Genomic DNA, 20,281 nt, shown 5'->3' with positions numbered 1-20,281 from the left:
GTAGCGAACCACAAGCTCCGTGGCTTCTTTCAGACTGATAGGTTTAACGTTATCTCCGTTATTAGAACCAAACGACAGCCGTTGGTGTTTCGGGGCTGAAGGACCAGTGTTCTAAAAGTAACGGAAGTAACTGATGTCTTGTTTGAAAATGTACATAAGTATTTGATTACTCAAACAGCAAACTAACGCGTTAGGTTACTCATTACTGCAAAAAGTAATCAAAGTACTCTTAACGCGTTACTTTGTAACGTATTATACCCAACTCTGCCCGCTAAGGGTTAATGCCACTTACAATAACGAGTGTAGCTCGGCTGTTCACCCGTTAACGTGTCGCATCGATGTATGTGTGTGTGTATGGAGGAGTTCAGTGCCGGCACAAAAGAACCGATACCGTTAGCGCTTATCAATACTACGACCTTTGGTAATTTAGTTCCAGGGCTAATTCAGTACCGGATTTCGGTACCCATCCTTAATCAAAACACAAATGAAGTGGAGCCTGTAGAAATGAATTAAAGTTTGCAGCGGCTGCCCGTGCCAGGAAGTGTGAAACGCTGCAAGTATGTTCCACCAATCAGCGTTCTTCAGCACACAGCCCCACCCCTCAAGAATTGCGGGTAATCTGAAAAGTTCTACCCCCTACAAGGTACTTTTTCCCCCGGGTAATTTCGATGGAAAAGCGCCAAGGCTTTTCAGAAGCCTGGGTAAATGAGAAAAGTTCCTGCCATGGAAAAGGGGCTCTTGAAAAGAAACATAGATTTAGTATTAATGCTTCCACAGCCCTGGGCCGAGGCATTATGTTTTCAGGTTGTCCGTACATACTTCTGTCTGTTCCATTCTTGTGAATGTAAGATCTCAAGAAAGTCAGGAGGGAATTTCTTTCAATTTGGCACAAACGTCCACTTGAAGCTTCATAAAACAATTATGACAAAATGTCACACAAACAGAATAAAATGATGAAGTGATGACACTGAATAACCAAAAGGTCAAAGGTTAACTTCAGTGTGACATCATAATCTGCAAAAATACTGTTCTGCCCATTACTCAACAGTCGGGAACAGAAAGGGAGACATTTGGCCAGATACTAAATTAGTGACACTAATCTTGGGTGCTCATCTTAGGGTCAGGGTTGTGTAGATCTGCTGTGCTGCTGGGTTGAAGATGTGTGTCATCTTCAACCCAGACCTCAGTATGTCTGCAATCTTTCTCTCAGGCTGTGTACAGCTCCATCAACCTACAGCGACAGGGCAACCTCTGTGTTGGCTGAGACAAAGGGATTGGTGCTTCATCAGCAGTAATGTGAACACTGTACCTGACTGTGCCGATGAAGAGGTAGCTGTACTGAAAGGTGCACCTCTCAATTAACTTGTCAATGTACATTCCAACCCTCACCAAAGCTCACAAGCTTTAAGTGCTGAGAAAAAGGCGAGACCAAATTAAATGAATTTCCCTCTCAGTGTAGCTGGGTTAATCCTTAGTGGCAGAGTGAGAAACTCAAAAGGAGTCAGTTGACATGACTTGAGCAACTTGCAGCATTTCTGTATCTGCATATGTTTCATTTGCAGTCACATTTTAAAGTTAATGCTGAGATGTTTTCCTCATCTGCTTGTGGTGTGTGTGTGTGTGTGTGTGTGTGTGTGTGTCTGTCTGTCTGTCTGTCTGTCTGTCTGTGTGTGCTTATGTTTTTCTCAAGTTGCAGTTGATGTCTCTTAGCAACCGTTATTAGATGGAAACTACAATTCTGTAACTTTCTAACTTTGCTATTTTTTACTGTTATATGAGCAGATTTTTAAATTTTACTCTATAGTAATTACTTGTGTTTCTGATGCATCAGCACTATGATCAAACAAATGTACATAATAAAATAACAGGAGGGAGGGAGTGCATATCATGGATGTATAAAGAGAACTGAATAAAGCATTGGAGGCAGAGCCCAGTGCATTCATGCAAAAGTTACTTGGAGCTGAAAAAAACTCATTTTCCACAGTATTAAATTACCCTGATCTTCCACACTGTGGGGCCTCACAGCAAGAGCACCAGAGACTTATAGTGGCCCAGCAGCTAATTTCCAGTTTAGCACTCTGCAAATTTGAATGAGAAAAAAATGGTTTAATCTTGAGGCTCCTCTAGGCTTTCCAAATATTATTGGACAGAATGGATCAAATAAAATGTATTCACTCATTAACAGATGTATCTTTCATTATGTAAGTCTATGGGCAGTACGTATTTTTGGGCCTAATACCATCACGGACTTGGATGTTGTTATTCCATTTTCAATTTTGCGCATTAGTCATGTGATAGCAGGATTCCAAAATATTTGGGTTATGCACAAATTACTGGCTCATGATTACATGGGATACGTATGAATTTGGGTGCATTACTTTTCATAGGAAACCGTATAAACAGTTTATGAGAACAGCCTGTTGCAAACATCTGAATCTACAGGAAGTGACTCTGCCAAAATATCAAAGGTCACACAACAAAAATCTAATTAACTTGTAGCAGACTGCAGATATTTCATTTTGTTCACAAACTAAAAGCTCCCCAAAAGAAGCAAACAGAAACAAATTTATACAAGGAAACTAATAAAATTGTGAGGGAAAAGTGGATTATTGGTGAAATATAAAACATATCACATGAATACACTGGTTACATCAGTTATAGTGTAATGTGATTTCTTTGTGTGTTAATAATAGTATAATAATAATAGACTGGGATGGGAAATGATGGGTCTCTGTGGTTCAAATATATCTCTTTTGTACTTCGATGATGATAAATGTGAATGTGATGCACAGTTTCATAAAGTATTACAGGTAGAGAAAGGTTTAACCTGTCTTTTCCTAGCATATATTTGAATATTTGAACATCTAATGTGGGACAAAAGTGTTGGAACATGCTACATCTTGTGATTTCAGCCTGATAAAAGCTGAGTGTGACCCATAAAATGCATTAAGAGCAACTTTTCCGCAGCCTCCTCTGGGCATGTAAATGCTTTTTTCTACATTTAATCTCAGCAAAAACAGGCTCTCATTTCATTGTACATTAAAATGCTCATCAAACTGCTGTGACAAAGGAGCTTTTGGAAGTGTAAAAGCTCAAGTGAAAGCAATTTAGTCTGACAGACGTTTTGACAGTTATTTTCTTTGTACTGTTTTGAATTGGTTCACACATGCAGACCCACATCCTGCATGTGAAATAATTTGCTCTTTTAAAGACACTTACTGATGCACACACACCCACATGAACACACACATCCCTGATTGTTGTTTGATCTCCTTTTTTCTCCCTATTATCTTTTTTATTTTTCCCTTTTAAACACACACACAAACACTCATACACACAAGTGGCCAGGAATGCATTCTGCTTTCAATTGTTGCTCGAGCACTCTGCCAGTGTGGCAGGTATTTCATGCCGTAAATTCTCATTGTTCAAATTAGAGTGCACATCTGTCCATCATTTTAGGCTAATGTGCAAGTAAGTGCAAATGATGAACTATTAAAACTATTTGAAAGTTAGTTGACAACCATTAGGAGAAAATCACTCAGTCCATTCAGGATGCAGCTGAGTTGCCGACACTTACTGACATTTAGAATGACATTTAGAAAATTATAATAACACCTTTTGATTAAGCTGTGAAATAAACGTTCATACAGACATTTATGATCCCCAGAAGATGAAGCCATCTTCTCCATGAGGTTGATATTTGTGATTTGAAGTAGTGATGTGACGTTCGTGAACGAACCGAGTCTTTGAACTGGCTCTTTGAAGTGAACAAGTGAACCGGCTCTTTCAAGTGAACGAGTGAACCAGCTCTTTAGGGTAAACGAGAGAGTTCCTAATTTCTTTGTTTTTGCTTTAATTTACTCTGTATCCATTAATTCCAGATTATTTCATCATTTGATTTGATTATTTGGAGAAAGACAGTGCAGCCGCTCACTCGTTCACTTCAGAGAGCCGGTTCAAAGACTCGGCCCGCTCGCGCACGCCACATCACTACTTGTTGTTTAGAAAGGGTGTTGCTATGGCTACACCAAACTTTATATGTGCAGAATCTATTCTGAGTCCACGTTACAATATCCAGATCACGTGATGCGATAAATCAGCAATACGATTCGTCGTTGAACCCACTAACATCTTAACACAATTTGGCTTTCTTCACACTGACCTTTGCAGCCTTGCCATTAATGTAGAGCAGACTCTCCTTAGGCATGATAAAGGGGATCCTACCAGAAACACATTAAAAGTCATTATATGGATTCCACAGTGGTGCAAATTCAAATGAGGCTAAATGAAGGGGCACATACAGTATGAAGCTGCTGTTTATAGATAGCTCATTACAGCACCACACATGCTTACATTGTGGTAAGTGAGGCCCTTTGCAATTACAGTATTAGCGCTCTGCTCAATCCACTTAGCTCCCTGGTGATTTGAAAAAAAAAAGGTATTAAAAGTTAAGGAGTAATGTATTATTATATTTTCCTCCATTCCCGCCCGCCCGCCTCTCCACGTGGCTGCATTGCGACACGCGTTATGGGATGGAAGTGCCCTTGCTGCGTCATTTATTTTATGTACAACAGTAAAATTGGATTTACTCAGCGATAAGTGCCGTAGTGTGTGGCAGTCACACTTGTGTTGAGCTGCATTCCGAGTGACAGATTTATTATTGCTTTATTCCTCACAGTTTAAGTCACAGCTCTGAGGATCCGTCATCTGTCTGGGTAATGGAGACGCTCTCCCTATCTCTCCCTCCATGTCTCTCACTTCTTCTCTCTCTTCCTCCCTCAGATTGAAATTGTTACAACTTCCAGAGTGCTAATCTGTTAATATGTAACACTGCTGTGTCCTCTCCTCGTTTCCTCCTTTCTTCTCCACGTTTCCTCCTCTCACCCTCTCATGTTTCCTCCTCTTCCCTTCTCTCAACTTCTTGCTTGTTTTCTCCTCTCCTCTCCTCTCCTCTCCTCTCCTCTCCTCTCCTCTCCTACTGTCCTTTTATCATTTGTTTCCTCCCCTCATCTTTTGTACCTCCTTTCCTTGTACTCTCCTCTTTCCCTCTTCTCTTTTCACTTTTTTCCTCTTCTCCTCTCATCTTTTATCTTTTCTTGTACTCTTAATTTCCTCTGATCATCTGGTCTCCTCCTCTTCTGTTCTCACTTGTTTTCTCCCCTTCTCTTCTTACTTGTTTTCTTCCTCTCCTCTTCATGGTTGTTCCCTCTCTTCTCGCCTGTTTCCTTTCCATCCTCTCCTCATGTTTCCTCCTCTCCTCTCCTCCTCTCCTCTTCTCTCGTTTCCTCTCCTCTCTTCACGCTTGTTTCCTTTCCTTTCTTGTCCTCTCCTCATGTTTCCTCCTCTCCTCTCCTCTCCTCTCCTCCAGTCCTGTTCTCTCTTGATTCCTCTTCTCCTCTCATCTTTTGTCCTTTCCTGTTCTCTCCTCTCATTTTCTCATCTCCTGTGTTGTTTCCTCCACTCCCCTCTTCTCTCTTGTTTTCTTCTTTTCTCTCCTCTTCCTTCATCTCCCCCTCTCCCTCCCTCATTCCAGTGCCTGCTCAGCACTCTCCCTGTCCGTTTGCCTTGCTCCTCTGTATATTCTAATGACACTGCAGTAGTTGGGGATGCTTGCCGTGTCCTTGTGAAAAAGTTATTCGGGGTTATCTGGAAGTTCCCTCAGACTCAGACATAAATATTTCAAGTTGTTTGGATGAGTGTGGACGGATGAGTCAGATAGCAGACCTGACAGGCAGAGCAGAAATGGTGGGACAAAAGGGCACTGTGATGCATCACTTCCTCTGGTTGTTTGCAGGGCTGTTGGCAACATTACTCCCTTCATTAACCTCACATTAACCTGACAACAAGCTTGAGAGCAAATGTCTATTGACTCTATCGCTGCACCAAGAGAGGAAATCATAATAAGCTCTTTGCTGTAAAAGCTGTTATTACACTGTGATTCTCTTGTCTGTCTCTGTGCAGATGGAAAGGTGTATGCGTTGGGAGGTATGGGAGCAGACACAACACCACAGGCATTGGTGAGGGTTTATGAGGCAGAGAAGGACCAATGGCAGCCGATGACCTCCATGCCCACGCCGCGGTACGGAGCCACGCCCTTCGTAAGAGGAAACAAAATCTACATGATGGGTAGGACACGAGATCTTGTCATCTAATTTTAAGTTTTTAATCTTTTCATTTCCCTATATTGAATTCACCAACACCGTCTGTTTCTATCCTGCTGGTTTCCAGACTTTTACAAACCATGGCACCCGTTTTTATTGTGCCTACTCTCTCCACATAGACTCATAGTCAGTCATGCAGTCTTATTTATTGTATTCATTTCTGTTGCAGCTACACATAATTGCAGGCATTCCAAAACACTGCGTATATGCTGTCAGTATAAAACCTCTTGAAACAATTTAAAAGCCAAGGACATTTACAGCCGGGGAGATTTGAACACTCTTGACTCTGAACTGATTTTCTACTGTTTTCGCAGTCCTTTAACAGTTCATACTGTTATTTTGTTCACACTGTTGTTAGGACTGACAGGAATGCTTTGAGGCTTTGAAGCTTAGATTGTTGCCACGGTGATTAATGTCAGAATCAGTGTTTGAATGCTCTGTTTTTATACACATACATGCAATAGCTATCCAGCATTATTAATGCTGCATCAACATTAATTTTTTTAATTATTCTCAGACAAGGACATCTAAACCGAGTGATAGTTTTATGATTCCATCTTCCCCTTATCTAATGTCAGTCATCAGGAGCCTCATTTATAACACTATGTCACAAAACACACATTCAATCTTAAATGGTCAGTGCAAAGCACCTCATTAATGTTGATGCATATGCTAATGATCATTGGTTCTTTACGATGAATCATGTCAACGACTAAGAGGAATTTTTCTGACCCAGGAGGAATTGAGGTGTTTGTGATTGAGCCAGGGGTTAGAAAGAACATATTGTTTAGTGGCCTGTGGGGTCAAAAACAAAAGAAAAGGCAGTGAGTGGCAGCATGTTCCTGCCTGCGGTTAAGTTTGATCGATATGTGCAGGTGGTGAGGATGTGTCGGGTAGGTGACTGGTGAAGTGGAGTGTGTGTGGCAGTCTTTGCCGAGTCTTCATTGCACTTTGTGTGCCCAACAGCATAGGTGTGTTTACTGCAACAATTTTACACACAAATACTGAAAACTGAAATCATACTAATTGATATATGGACAGTCTTAGAAGATACTGAGAACTGTTGATGCTGTGTGCTGCAGTTACTGAATGCTGTTTGATTTCATCTTGGATTTCTGCATCTGACAATGATAATTTCATCAGTTAGCCTAGTTACATGGTTGAGGTGAAAGTGACTCCGCATATTCACACTTATTAACCAAAGAGGGAAAGCCAGACTTTCCTGAATCCTGCCACAGCCTGGCATCATCCAGCTGTGCACAGTGAGCTCCATAGCTGACCACGACTGTCAGTTGCTTGCACCAGCACCCCAGTCCTCTCCTCTGTGCTCCGGTGGTGGAGAATGTGATAGTGAGACAACGCTAATGGAACAATGATTTGAGTTTGTATCTTTTACAGTAAAAAAGTGCTTATGGCTCACTAGCACAAGCGCAAATAAAACTGCTGCATTTAGATGTTAATGAAGTGGATCTATAACAGAAGTGTAGTATGAGGTGAATCTAAGTGTGAGAGACATCATTACATGTATAATGATTCATCTCACATTTAATTTCTACATTCTGGCTTCAATTCACCACCTCACCGTCTGTGTCAAGTTTTTTTTTTTTTTTTTTTTTCATGCAGTGGTTATAAATAAGGCCCAAGCAGTCCAGCACTACTGACACTGCGACAGCTTTACCAAATTTGACAGGCTTACAGATACCCTAGCAAGATGTCAAAAAACTTGAGTGTCTGGAAAAGTTTCAAAATTTGGGAATATTACCTGCAAAGGTTGAGTGCCAGATACGGAAATGGTATGTCACAAATCTGTTTTCAAGCTATCCTGCATGCTAAGAAAATGGTTAACTCATGCTATTTTAGATGCATTGACTGATATCCTCATCTCTCACTTCTCCAGTTCTAAGCTTCAATCAATCAATTCAGTCAATTTTATTTATAAAGCCCAATATCACAAATCACAGTTTGCCTCACAGGGCTTTACAGCATACGACATCCCTCTGTCCTTATGACCCTCGCAGCGGATAAGGAAAAACTCCCCAAAAAAACCCTTTAACGGGGAAAAAAACCGGTAGAAACCTCAGGAAGAGCAACTGAGGAGGGATCCCTCTTCCAGGACGGACAGACGTGCAATAGATGTTGTACAGAACAGATCAGCATAACAAATTAACAGTAATCCACATGACACAATGAGACAGAGAGAGAGAGAGAGAGAGATGCAGGTAATGACAGTAGCTTACAACAACATTATTGAAAGTAATAATATTATAGTTATAGTTCTGGCTACTGCGGTACAATATGTTGAAAGTATGTATTAATATCTGGCAGTATACATGTGTGACAATAGTCATATGTGTATAATAACAGTAGAAGTATGACTAATGACTAATGATGGCAGCAGCAGCAGGAGGCATCTGGCAGGACCACGGCAGCAGCACAACCACACACGTCACGCTGTCCAGGCTACGATATGAGTTAATCTGAGAGACAGTGGAGCACAAAGGCTCCGGAGAAGAAGCCGAGTTAGTGACATCCAGAATGGCTGAGTTAGCAAGATGCAGTAATAGAATACGAGAGAGAGAGAGAGAGAGAGAGAGAGAGAAGGAGGGAAGGTGCCCGGTGTATTATAGGGGGTCCTCTGGCAGACTAGGCCTAAGTCAGCCTAACTAGGGGCTGGTACAGGGCAAGCCTGAGCCCTGTACCAGCTTTATCAAAGAGGAAAGTCTTAAGTCTAGTCTTAAATGTGGAGACGGTGTCTGCCTCCCAGACCGTAACAGGAAGATGATTCCACAGGAGAGGAGCCTGATAGCTGAAGGCTCTGGCTCCTGATCTACTTTTGGAGACTTTAGGGACCACGAGTAACCCTGCATTCTCAGAGCACAGTGTTCTGGTGGGATAATATGACACTATGAGCTCTCTAAGATATGACGGAGCTTGACCATTTAGAGCTTTATAAGTTAACAGTAGGATTTTAAATTCAATTCTGGATTTTACAGGGAGCCAGTGCAGAGAAGCTAAAACAGGAGAAATATGATCTCGTTTCTTAGTTCCTGTTAGTACACGTGCTGCTGCATTCTGAATTAGCTGGAGAGTTTTTAAGGACTTACTAGAGCTACCTGATAATAGAGAGTTACAGTAATCCAGCCTTGAGGTAACAAAAGCGTGGACCAATTTTTCTGCATCTTTTCGGGTCAGGATAGGCCTAATTTTCGCAATATTACGTTTCTTACTGTAGTGCTAGAGGCCAGAGCAATGCCATCTAGAGAAACTGTGTCATCAGATAAAGAGTCTCTTCAGTTAAGCCTAATTCACATTACGCGATTTTCACTGCGATTTTGACGTCGCAGAGGATCTTGAGAGCCACCTTGGAAATCTAGCATGCTAGAAAACTGGAGAAGTCTGTTGGCCAAAACACACCGGCGGCGTCATATGATGGCGGCGTCATTGACACGAGTCAAGTGCCGCCCCCGACACACACAAAAAGCGTCGCGCTGTGGGGCGTCAGCCAGATTTCTATTGCACACTCCAGTCCGCTAGGCTGGGAAGTACAAAATAGAGCTTTTTCAAGGGCGGCGACACTGGAAAAATAGGACAATAGTGTAAAGTGCTGTGGTGCGGCACGTTGACGCGCGTCAAGCTGTCGTCGGTGTGGGTTTGTAAATAGAAAATAATGGGGGCAGCTGTTTTGACACGCATCGTACGGCACCGGTGTGTTTTGGCCTTAACACGACTGACAAAGAGCATCAGCCAGTGAGAGGTGGGATACATCCCACATCAGCACGCAGGAGAACGGAAGAAATGTGAGGAGGACAAGCCGGCAAGCAACAACAATGGCGGCATCCACAGGATCACGGGGAGCACGTTGTGTTTGGACCCAGGCCCTGGAGGCAGATCTGATTCAGCACTGGGAAGAATATCCATGCATGCCTTTATGATGTGTCGTCTCCAAGTTAAAAAACATAGTTTGGTTATGTCACCGCATTATCTGGGGCTCTGTCAGAGAAGGCTCGGTGGAGAAATCTTGTGGTGTGCACACAGGTTGTAATGCAGTTGGCGAGACTACCGCTGACAGAAACACACGTCGCCAGGTACGAACACTCAAAAGATTACGATAGTCTCTGTGACGCAAAATCAGAGTGAAAATCATGTAATGCGAACTAGCCTTTAGCTGCGAATATTTCTCATTGCAGCTTTGATGCCCCAAAACTGGTATTCGGGATATCTGGACATGCCATTTAGCTTTGTAGTTCTCAGGGGATTCTCTATAGTATTAGGAGTTAATATTGTATTAAGTTATGATTGAGTTATTTCCAAAACACTGGTCGTGTTATGTATATAAACAACATGATCACGTGTTTTATATGCTGGGACGGATGAAGTTCTTGTGATGACAGTCATATCAGCTGTGTCTTGAGACTGAGATATCATAAATCATATAAAGTTAAACAAATTTTTCATTATTACTACAATATTGTGCAAAATAAAAAATACAAACAAACAAATATTGCTGCAAATTGTTCACTGGTATTGTTCATGGCCACTACGTACCGTGTTTCATAACCCAGCACTGGAGAAGCAAGACATGGGAACTTTACTTGGGTCTTGAGGAGCTGCAGTGTTTTATCATGGACAAACTGAACCCCACATTGTACATGTACTGCCACAGATTTTCTACCACACACACACACACACACACACACACACACACACTCTCTATGCACTGAGCTCAGCGGGGTGGTTGTGAGGAAAGACCATGAGAATCTTGCGGCATGTTCTGCACCATTGGTTCAATTAGCTGTTGCATCTCTCGATCTGGTATTTGCAAAAACAAACAGCTGGAGTAAAAGCTCTGTCACCAAACTGTGTTCTTATGTATCCTTGTGCATTTTTAAGTGTGTATATGGAAATCCTGGAGCTTTCTTTGTGGGTTGAAGGCGTATACCTGCATATCACATAGACTGCAGCTTTGCCCACAGCCTCACATCACCTGGGAGTTCAGTTCAGGGATTCAGCAGAGTGAAGAGGGATGTGTTCAGTCACTTTCTCAAGGACATTGATAGCTGATGACAGACTTGAAGTGCCTCAGGCTTTGGTGTTGTGGGAACATTTTCAACCTCTAGGCTACTCTGTAACACACTCAGTGCTCAAAGAGTAGATAAAGGGATAGGGACTGTAGGTGTGCCCACTCTCCCTTAACGATGCGAGTGTACTTTGTCTGGTCTGTCTTACACACTCATGGTATTCCTGTTTCACTTTGTTGCGCTCATGCAGCACACACACCTACTGAACCATGGGTCAAGAGATACGCAAGTGCTGAACTGCTTTCACCATAAGCCTTTTAGCTCTGTGACTTTTATCTGCTTGGTGGTTTTACAGCTGTGAAAGGAACTGATGGGAAAACAAAAATGTGTCTCTGAGGTCTGAAGAGTCTTGCAGCCTTGGTACAATATTGATTAAGACAGAGATGGCGTTAAAAGCTACTCTGTAGGAGAGAAGAAAGGAATGTGTGTGCAGTGCACATCCTGCCTTTTGTTTTTCCCCCATCGAGTCATCTTCCATCCATGATCAAAGGTTACATTTGTTCTCATTGTGTCTCTTTGGGGGGCTGTTGTTGCTCATTGACACTTGGTAAAAATTTCACACCACCGCAAAGAGAGAAATTGGAGTCATACGAGGCAGGGTATGATCATTTTATCTCACTGCGGAAGCATTTTGCAAAGAGATGAATTCATTTCACTGCACGCCACTGGCAACAACACAGTCCACATTCAGCACAAAGTAGATGTAACCTCGTGAGAGCAGGAGCTTTCCATATCAATGTGTTTTCTCCCACGCTCCACCGGAGGGGTAGAGTAACTCTTTGCTTGTGTGCAGTGTCCGACAGAGCTTGACGCACTGCAGACACGTAACACAAGCAGGTGGAGAAAACATATGCATCAATTTGACACGTAGCCTGCATTTAGAAGTACTGCAGATACTGAAAGCATAAGAAGATTGACAATGATGGAATGCAACTGGCTATATTTACTCAAATTTGAGGTACCTGGGTGTTTTTTGAGTATTTCCATTCTACTTTACCCCTCTACTCTACAACATTTCTGAGGAACTTATTGTACTTTGTTACATTTATCTCACAACTGGACTTACTTTGCAGACAAATATTTAACAGAACACACGATTATTCAACAAAGTACGATTCAATTGTTGTTGAGAAGGTTTGTTGCCAGTAAGAGTTTTGTACCTTCAATCAATGCATTTCCTCAAATTAAAGCTATATCAGTGTCTTTTAAGGCAAAGGACAGACAGCCAATTTGAAGAACAATGAATCACCTGTACATGTACAGAAACATATCACATTAAAGCAGGATTGGGGAACTCAAAATCTTAACGGTAAGTATGCACATCAGATACAGTTAGTAACATTTACTGTAAAATAAACCAGTAAGTATATCAATATGCAATTCCTTAACTCTCATATTAACATAAGCCCCCTTTTACACTGCCAGATTTTCCGCGAATGTTGGGCTGTTTTGCCGGCAAGCTGCGAGCCAGATTGGTGAGTTGAGACCAAGGTGCCAAAGTTTCGGCCTCGTAGGGTAGACATATTGGCGGAACCCTTTTAGTTTTAAACAGAACGAGGTGGCCTTCCGCAACGGGAGGGGCTGTTGATGACGCCTCACGTGTGACCCACTGGCGGTGGATAAACAGGAAACAGCTGATAGCAGGAATTAGCAAGCAGCTAGTAGCAAGAGGGAAACGCAAACCTGACACTGTAAAGATGAGCAGCTGAGGAGACAAGGAATTGTGCCCCCTCCTTGCACTCGCAAATGAAGAGGCCATTAACTGTCAGATGACGGGGATGGTGAAGAACAGGCCGACTTACAAGAGAATCACAGAAGGACTGACTAGCCATGGCTTCCCTCCCATGCCACTGGTTACGTCACATGCTGAGCTACATGTTTTGTTACTTGCTCACGCCCCCAATTGCCCCGAAAAAGGCACATTCTGTATGAACAAAAGTAGGCAGGCCGCATTTTGCTGCACTCCCTGATTTTGTTTTTACACTGCCAATGCTGAAAAATGACTGATTGGGCTTTCCTGCAGATTTGCACAATTCCTATCTAAAATGGCTATAGTTTTCAACTACCCTCTATCCACCTTATTTTTCAACACAGAAGGCAAAACACAGAGGCAAAACAGAACGCAGCCAGCTTCTGGTTTTTTGTGCAACACTTCCGGTCCAGCGCTCTTGACCACTGTGTAAATGTGAATCAGCTTGTTGTTTACCTTGTTGAGTTTAGCTATACATATATATATCACATTTTTCACATCACTATATCACCGTTTAGACTAATATGATGTTTGTAAAGTCTATAAACACAATGATTGAACAAACATTACTATTTCTGTGTATGTAATTAATAACATGGTTATCGTAGATTAGCTGGGCTAACTGTTAAATGTTAGCCGTTAGCGGTGTCTGTAATAACTCAATAACTCAATAAATGGTCTGTGAAAAAAATATTTTTTCCAGCGGATGTCTTAGTTACAACATGATTGAGCTACCTGGAGTAGTTTCATGTCGTATCCGACAACGGGAGGCTTTTAACAGATGACGTCCTGATGTTAGCTTTGCTGCTAGTGTTAGCTGTCCCTGTCAGCTGCAGCCACTGATGCTTTCTAGACATTGTGATTTCCCAAAACTGAATAAATGCCACATATAGCAACACAAAACTGCTTTGCTAGCTCAATCATGTTGTAACGGCTGGATGGTTGATGCGTACATGCTGATTCAGGTGCTATCAGAGCTGATCCGTGCATCACTATGGCTTAATAATCAACTCAGTCAATTAAAACAACCCATCCTGTGTTAGGAGTGTATGTTGCTGACAGAAAGAAAGAAAAGGAAAAAAAGATAGAAAAGCAGTGTACACTTCACATATTTATTTCTCACAGTTGAGCACATGTTTGTCTGGCATGCAGAAGCACCGTCTGTGTGTCTGTGTGTCGAGAGTGCAAGCCGCAGCTTCATCTGCTCAGGTGGAGAGGCTGTGTAGCCCGGTGTGTTTTTCGCTGATTCGGTTCTGCAGGTTCTCTGCTACTACACTGGAGACGGGGATCAAGCAGTTTGTCTCACTTAGGATCGATTGTGCTTTTTTGGTTCATAGTATTTGATTGACGTGCCATTTATTCGCGTTTAGAGGGAATTATTTTTACTGGCAATTACCAGATAACGGAAACTTGGGCACAGTAATCTATATAAAATACACAGACTAACTGACTAACTAGCTAACTAACTGATTGACTAACATAAACAATTGAAAACTGAAAAAAATTAGCTTGCACCGTTAGCTCCGGTAAGGGAAAGCATGAGGGAAAGCAGCTGACCGTAAGTCACGCACAAAAACACGGAAGTTGATCACTATTTAATTCCATGTTTGAAAATAAGGTGGATACTATAGTGGAATAATACAGTCCCTGAAATTTAGTTATAACTTTTGGTTTGGTATGCCATTCCAAGATTCTGGCCTTTTCCGGCCACCCCGTGAAAACATTCGTGGGTACCACTGTTGATACTACTTGGAGAAGTGGAAGCTGAATTTCTCTTTCAACCATTATTTATCAATTACTTCTTCCACATTTTGACATTGACCCTCACATCAAATCAATATGTAATCCTATATTGCTCTCTGTTTTTCTGGGATCACAGTTGATTTAACATAGTGTTAAATGTGTTGTTAAAGGCTAATGGCATAACATTTCCCCCCCATGTCTATCAGCTTCTGAAAAAGTGTGATATTTTGGGAAATGTGTTTATTCTCTTGTTGTCTCAGAGTTAGTTGAGAGCACTGACTCTGAGCAGTTGCTAGGCAACCAGCGGGGACACCAGGAAGTTCATGTGCCCAGCCAAGAAACAGTTTGGCACATAACCTGCTGTTAAACGGTAAACTGTTGTTTGAACACCTCATTTTTGTACAGATTAAACAAACATGATATAATGTGTTAATTAGTGAGCTTTAGAGGTTCTGCTAGGTGAATTTTACTGTCGGACAGAGCCAGGCCAGTTGTTTCCCCCGTCTTAGGTGTTTGTGCTAAGCTAACTGTCTGCAGCCATATACATTATATTAAAGGAGTAGTGTCTGAGATTTAGGGGGATTTAGTGGCATCTAGTGGTGAGGATTGCAAATTGCAACCAGCTTAAACTCCTCCTGGTTAGAATTATAAGTTTTTTGTTCTTTGTTAGAATGCATCACTTGAGTGTCTCAACTAATTTCGTTGTATTCCTATGCAATGACAATGAAACCTGAATTCTCCACAGTCTTTTCCTCTCCAAAACAAACAGTAATTTAAATAGATAAATTTGAATAAAGCAATTTCAAGCTACAAATTAGTGTTTCTCCAGTGCTGTTAAGCATGTTGGAGACCTGCTAATGTGTGCTCACCTATTTTCTCTAATAACTTAAGATCCAGACATTCAGAAAGTTTTTACTTGGAGCTGAATTTTCTGCAGAGGTCTCTTCCTCTCCAAAACAAATGGACTTAGTGATTTAAACTGGCAAAAGTACTCAATAAAGCGGTTTTACTTAAAAACAAAATCAGTGTTTTTCCGATTCTCTCCTTGCGAAAGGGGCTGCTATCGACGGAGGCCAGTGTGAAAATGTGAATGGCCCGATCTAGAGCCATTTTTCTATTTGTCCGTTGTGGGTACTATAGAAATATGGCAGTGCAACATGGCAATCTTCACTGACAAATGTAGATACAAGCGGCTCATTTTAAGGTAACGAAAACACAATGATTCCTACTTTCAGATGATTATACACTAAACCAAACATATTATATTATATTCCATTTCTGCCAGTTTATGCCCCTGAATCCCCTACATTGTATCTTTAAATGGACAGAAATGAGAGCGAAGAAAGTGAGCGTGTCAATCCATTTAGGGGTTACATAGAGACCCATACAGACATATAGTTCTAACCTTTTCATTTTGATCTTTCATCACTTGTGATTTATCATTCCTTCCTGTCAAGTCTTGCGTCTTACATGGGAGATTTTAGTGTTGTTTTTCTGCTACTCACAGTTTTATGGACTGTTGTAATTGAAGTTCAGTGCACATGGCCTCAGCTTTGCTCCGGACACCACTGTCAGAGGAGATGCTGTTATTGCCCAGCAATAAAGGAAGTACATTCTGTTGTGTTTCAGGACTGGTTTGACCTCTGCAGCGCCGTGCAAGTTGAGAGTGGTGTGCTAGACAGTAATGTGTGCATCATCAGTGGAGTTAGTGGAAGAGCAGAAAGGCTTCCTCTCTGATGCCACCACAAGGAATAAAAATATGACAACATGATGCAGTGAAAATAGCAGCTTACCCCCAAATTAAAACATCCATAATTTATCTGGGGGCTAGCATGCCAAATTACAAAGATGTATTAATGATGCCTGGGAAAAGAATACCACGGAGAAGATTGGCTGGCAAAAACACATCTCATACACACGCACACACACACACACATACAACTACACAAATGGGAGTTTAGTCCGATTCTATCAAATTATACACACAGTTCTGAGCGATGTGCAACAGAATAATGTGGTACCCATGCTTTTTGTCTTAGGACTGGAAATCCAGGTCATTATTTGTCTCTCTGTTTGTTTCTTTGTCATGCTGTGTGAGTGTAATGCCTGTTTACTTGCTGTACTTGAAAACTTTATCGTACCTTGTAAATTCATGCTGCTACTTCAGCTGCTGCTCCACTCGGGGGTGTGTTTGAATCAGTGGGTGCCTCAACCCCCTTTGATTTAAATTCTGTGTGTTCCCAGGCAGCAGCAGACTTACTGGCATATGACGTAACTCATCAGGCTTCAGACTACTTTAAAATGCTTGTGTGTGTGTGTGTGTGTGTGTGTGTGTACACTTTGAATCAAGGATTTTGTTGCAGTGTCAGGGCTGATAATCAGCACACAAGTGTAGCTGAAAAGAAGCTGTCAACAAGTCAAGGCTGAACAGAAATTATTCTGTGTAACAAAAAGATATGCATATAAACGCACAGAGTACTTATTTTATTGCTTGACTTTCTTATTGCATGTACTTAAATGATATATTCTAAAATAACACCACCCCTCTGCAGCTGCAAAGACAGATAAGGAATCAAAAAAGACAAATCTCCTCTCTCCCCGAAGCTCTTCTTACTACTGAAGCTATGTGTCAGTTAACAGCAGATAAATCAGAAATGGCCGCTAGTGTTTATACCAGCCAGCATTTTGTACCACATGGGCATTACAGTAGGAATAGCAATATATTATTGTAACAACAAGCATTACTGCCTGTAAGAACACAAACCTTAACATATCAGTTTTTCTGCTTAGTTTCCTGGGCATTTAGAGAGGGATCCAAGCAGAGGCTGCAATAAACTGAGAGCCTACGGTGAGAAAGGTGCACAAGGATTCAAACAACAGTAACAATCAAATGGCAATGTATACCACTAGTTACAGAGTTAACCACCTGGTACTGTTTAGGAGGGGGTGGTAGACAGACCCAGTGATATTTTGCTTTGCCCTCTTCAGAAGCATAAAAAGTAGAAATAGTAAATAGTAGAAAAAATAGTTAAGTTTCTCTTAAGGTTTACATCCATGTCTGTAAAAACATGGATGCTTCACATACATCTCCCCCCGGCAGCACAGAAGATCTACACAATAGTTTCAAGGTGGGCACCTAAGATTAGTGTCACCATTTCAGTATCTGACTAAATGTCTTCCCTTCTGTTCCTCAGATATGATGTTGAGTAATGGCCAGAAAGGTCTTTTGGGCAAAATATGATGATGTCACAGTGAAGTTGACCCTTGACCTTTTACATATAAAATGTCACCACTTCACCATTATATGCTTATAGACATTTGTGTGAAGTTTTGTCATGATTTGCCTAAGAATTCTTGAGTTACAGCCAAAAATGTGTTTTGTGAGGTCACATGGACCTTGACTTTGACCTTCAACCATTACATTCTAATCAATTTATTCTTCAGTCCAAGTAAACGTTTGTGCCAAATTTTAAGAAATAACCTCATGGTGTTCTTGAGATTTGTTCGCGAGAAACAAAGTCACAGTGACCTTGACCTTTGACCACCAAAATCCAATCAGTTTATCGTTAAGTCCAAGTGAATGTTTGTGCCTTATTTAAAGAAATTCCTTTAAGGCATTCTTGAAATATCACAGACATACTGACAGATGTACAGACAGACTGACAACCTGAAAACATACTGCCTCCAGCTACAGCTATTGCCAGCATGGAGCCATAAAAATCAGAAAAGAAAATACACTTGACATGTTCTTTTGGTATCTTGAACAGAGGCTGCCCTTTGGGTTTGTATGCTGCATGTTTAGCATACTCTGGTATTCTTGTGTGTTACATTAAATTAGATACAATTGAAAACAAGACTAAAGAGACTGAGTCAGGCCATGCAGTGCTTTGAGCTAATACTTGCATGGTAACATGCTCACATTGACAATGCTAACATGTTAACATTCAGCAGGTATAATATTTACCCTGTTCACCATCTTAGTTTAGTCCGTTAGCATGCTATTTGCTAATTTGCACGAAACACAATGTAAATATCAAGCTGATGGGGATTCCATCAGTTTTTCAGGGAAGGCCTATCTGGTCACAAATTACAAAATACTGGACCAACTGAAATGCTGACCTGATGATTATGATGGAAAAAAATCAGTAAACCACCAAAGTCAGTAGGATTCCATGACCATGAATTCCATGACCATGAATGTCGAAAAATGTCATGGTAATCCATCCAGTTTTGTTTAAATATTGAGTCCGCACAAAAGTGGTGGAATGACAGATCAACCAACCAACTAGGGCTGGGTATCAGTACTCAATTTCTTTTAGCTATCAACTGAAATAACACAGAATGCCTGCATTTGACCCCTTTTTTTCACCAGAGGTCTGATCCCAGACTGTCCTGACTCCCCGCCGGATCAGCAAACTTTCTGTTGCTGCTGTCTCCTGAGTCACTCTGGTGAATGGTCAGTGTGATATTTGGCTAGTTAGCATGAGCTAACACAGCAGTAGGCTAACAACCAAAACTGAGCCATTAACAGTCTCAACAAACTCACACCAACACTGAAACTTTTCTTTTGTTAAACCCATTAATAACTGTTGGGTTGTGTTACCCATGTAATGCTAATAATTATCCCTGTCACAGTGTGTATGCGGCTGGGAGTACTCTCACCAACTGTCCCCAGGACAAAGTTGGCACAGTGTAGCAACTCTTTTCCAGGCAGAATCGCTCAGCACTGGTATAAGCAACATTATTTTCTACTTTATTGAGAGAGAACTTTGGTGTCGAGCACCACTGCTGATTTTTTTAAAGGAATGGTTCAAAATTGTAGGAAATATGCTTATTAGTCTTCCTGCCAAGAGCTACATGGGAAAATCGATACCATTCTCATGTCTTTAAGGGTTATCAAGCCTTTCATCTAACTCTTTGCAAGAGGGCAGATAAATACATTTCCCAAAGTATCAGACTAATTAAATAATGTCCAATCAGATTATGGCTAACCAGTATAGCTTAAACATGAAGTACGTGTCTCATGGTTCCCAGATACATGATATTGCTCATGTATATTTGAGTTTCTCTGTTTGTTCTACCATTTATCCAAATTAGTAAGATGACTTATCAGTGCTGAGCTGAGTTTTTGGTGCTGACTCATTACATCAGTGAATTATAACAGTCAGTGGTGTAATAGTATCTCTGGAGTATTGCACTAGCACTCAATCTCATTGTAAATTATCCAGTCGTATAAAAAAAGGTGTATACAGAGTATACTGAACATACTGCATATTATGAATTCTATTTTAGTGTGGATTTTTAATGCCTCTGTAACATTATGATCAACAGATCTTTCAGCTCAATATGTCCTTCTTTCTCTCACACCTCTCTGACTCTAATGCTTCCCACTCAGTTCGACTCTTTGTCTCGCTACTGCTATCGATCTCCATGCCACCCTGCCTACTCCAGCTGACCCTCTTCCACTTTCTTCTCTCACTCCTCCACATTCTCCTCTCTTCCCTGTATTGCTTTTGCACAATTTCTCTGTCATTGTCTCATTTTCTCCT

The 20,281-nt window shown here is 41.3% G+C and overlaps 1 protein-coding gene across 2 annotated transcripts in view; it reads left to right on the top strand.

The window, feature by feature from the left end:
* The window catches only part of LOC125891490 (kelch domain-containing protein 8B-like), a 313,979-nt gene that overhangs the window by 202,933 nt on the left and 90,765 nt on the right, over positions 1 to 20,281 (top strand). For both annotated transcript variants that reach the window (XM_049580824.1, XM_049580823.1), the window contains one exon: positions 5,962 to 6,126. In XM_049580824.1, coding sequence (XP_049436781.1) covers positions 5,962 to 6,126 — 165 coding nt within the window. The remainder of the gene's footprint in view (positions 1 to 5,961; positions 6,127 to 20,281) is intronic.

This window comes from Epinephelus fuscoguttatus, linkage group LG7 (genome assembly GCF_011397635.1).
Source record: "Epinephelus fuscoguttatus linkage group LG7, E.fuscoguttatus.final_Chr_v1".
Lineage (NCBI taxonomy): Eukaryota > Metazoa > Chordata > Actinopteri > Perciformes > Serranidae > Epinephelus > Epinephelus fuscoguttatus.
Note: the sequence above shows the minus strand (reverse complement) of the source record. Positions and strands in the feature narration are given on the sequence as shown.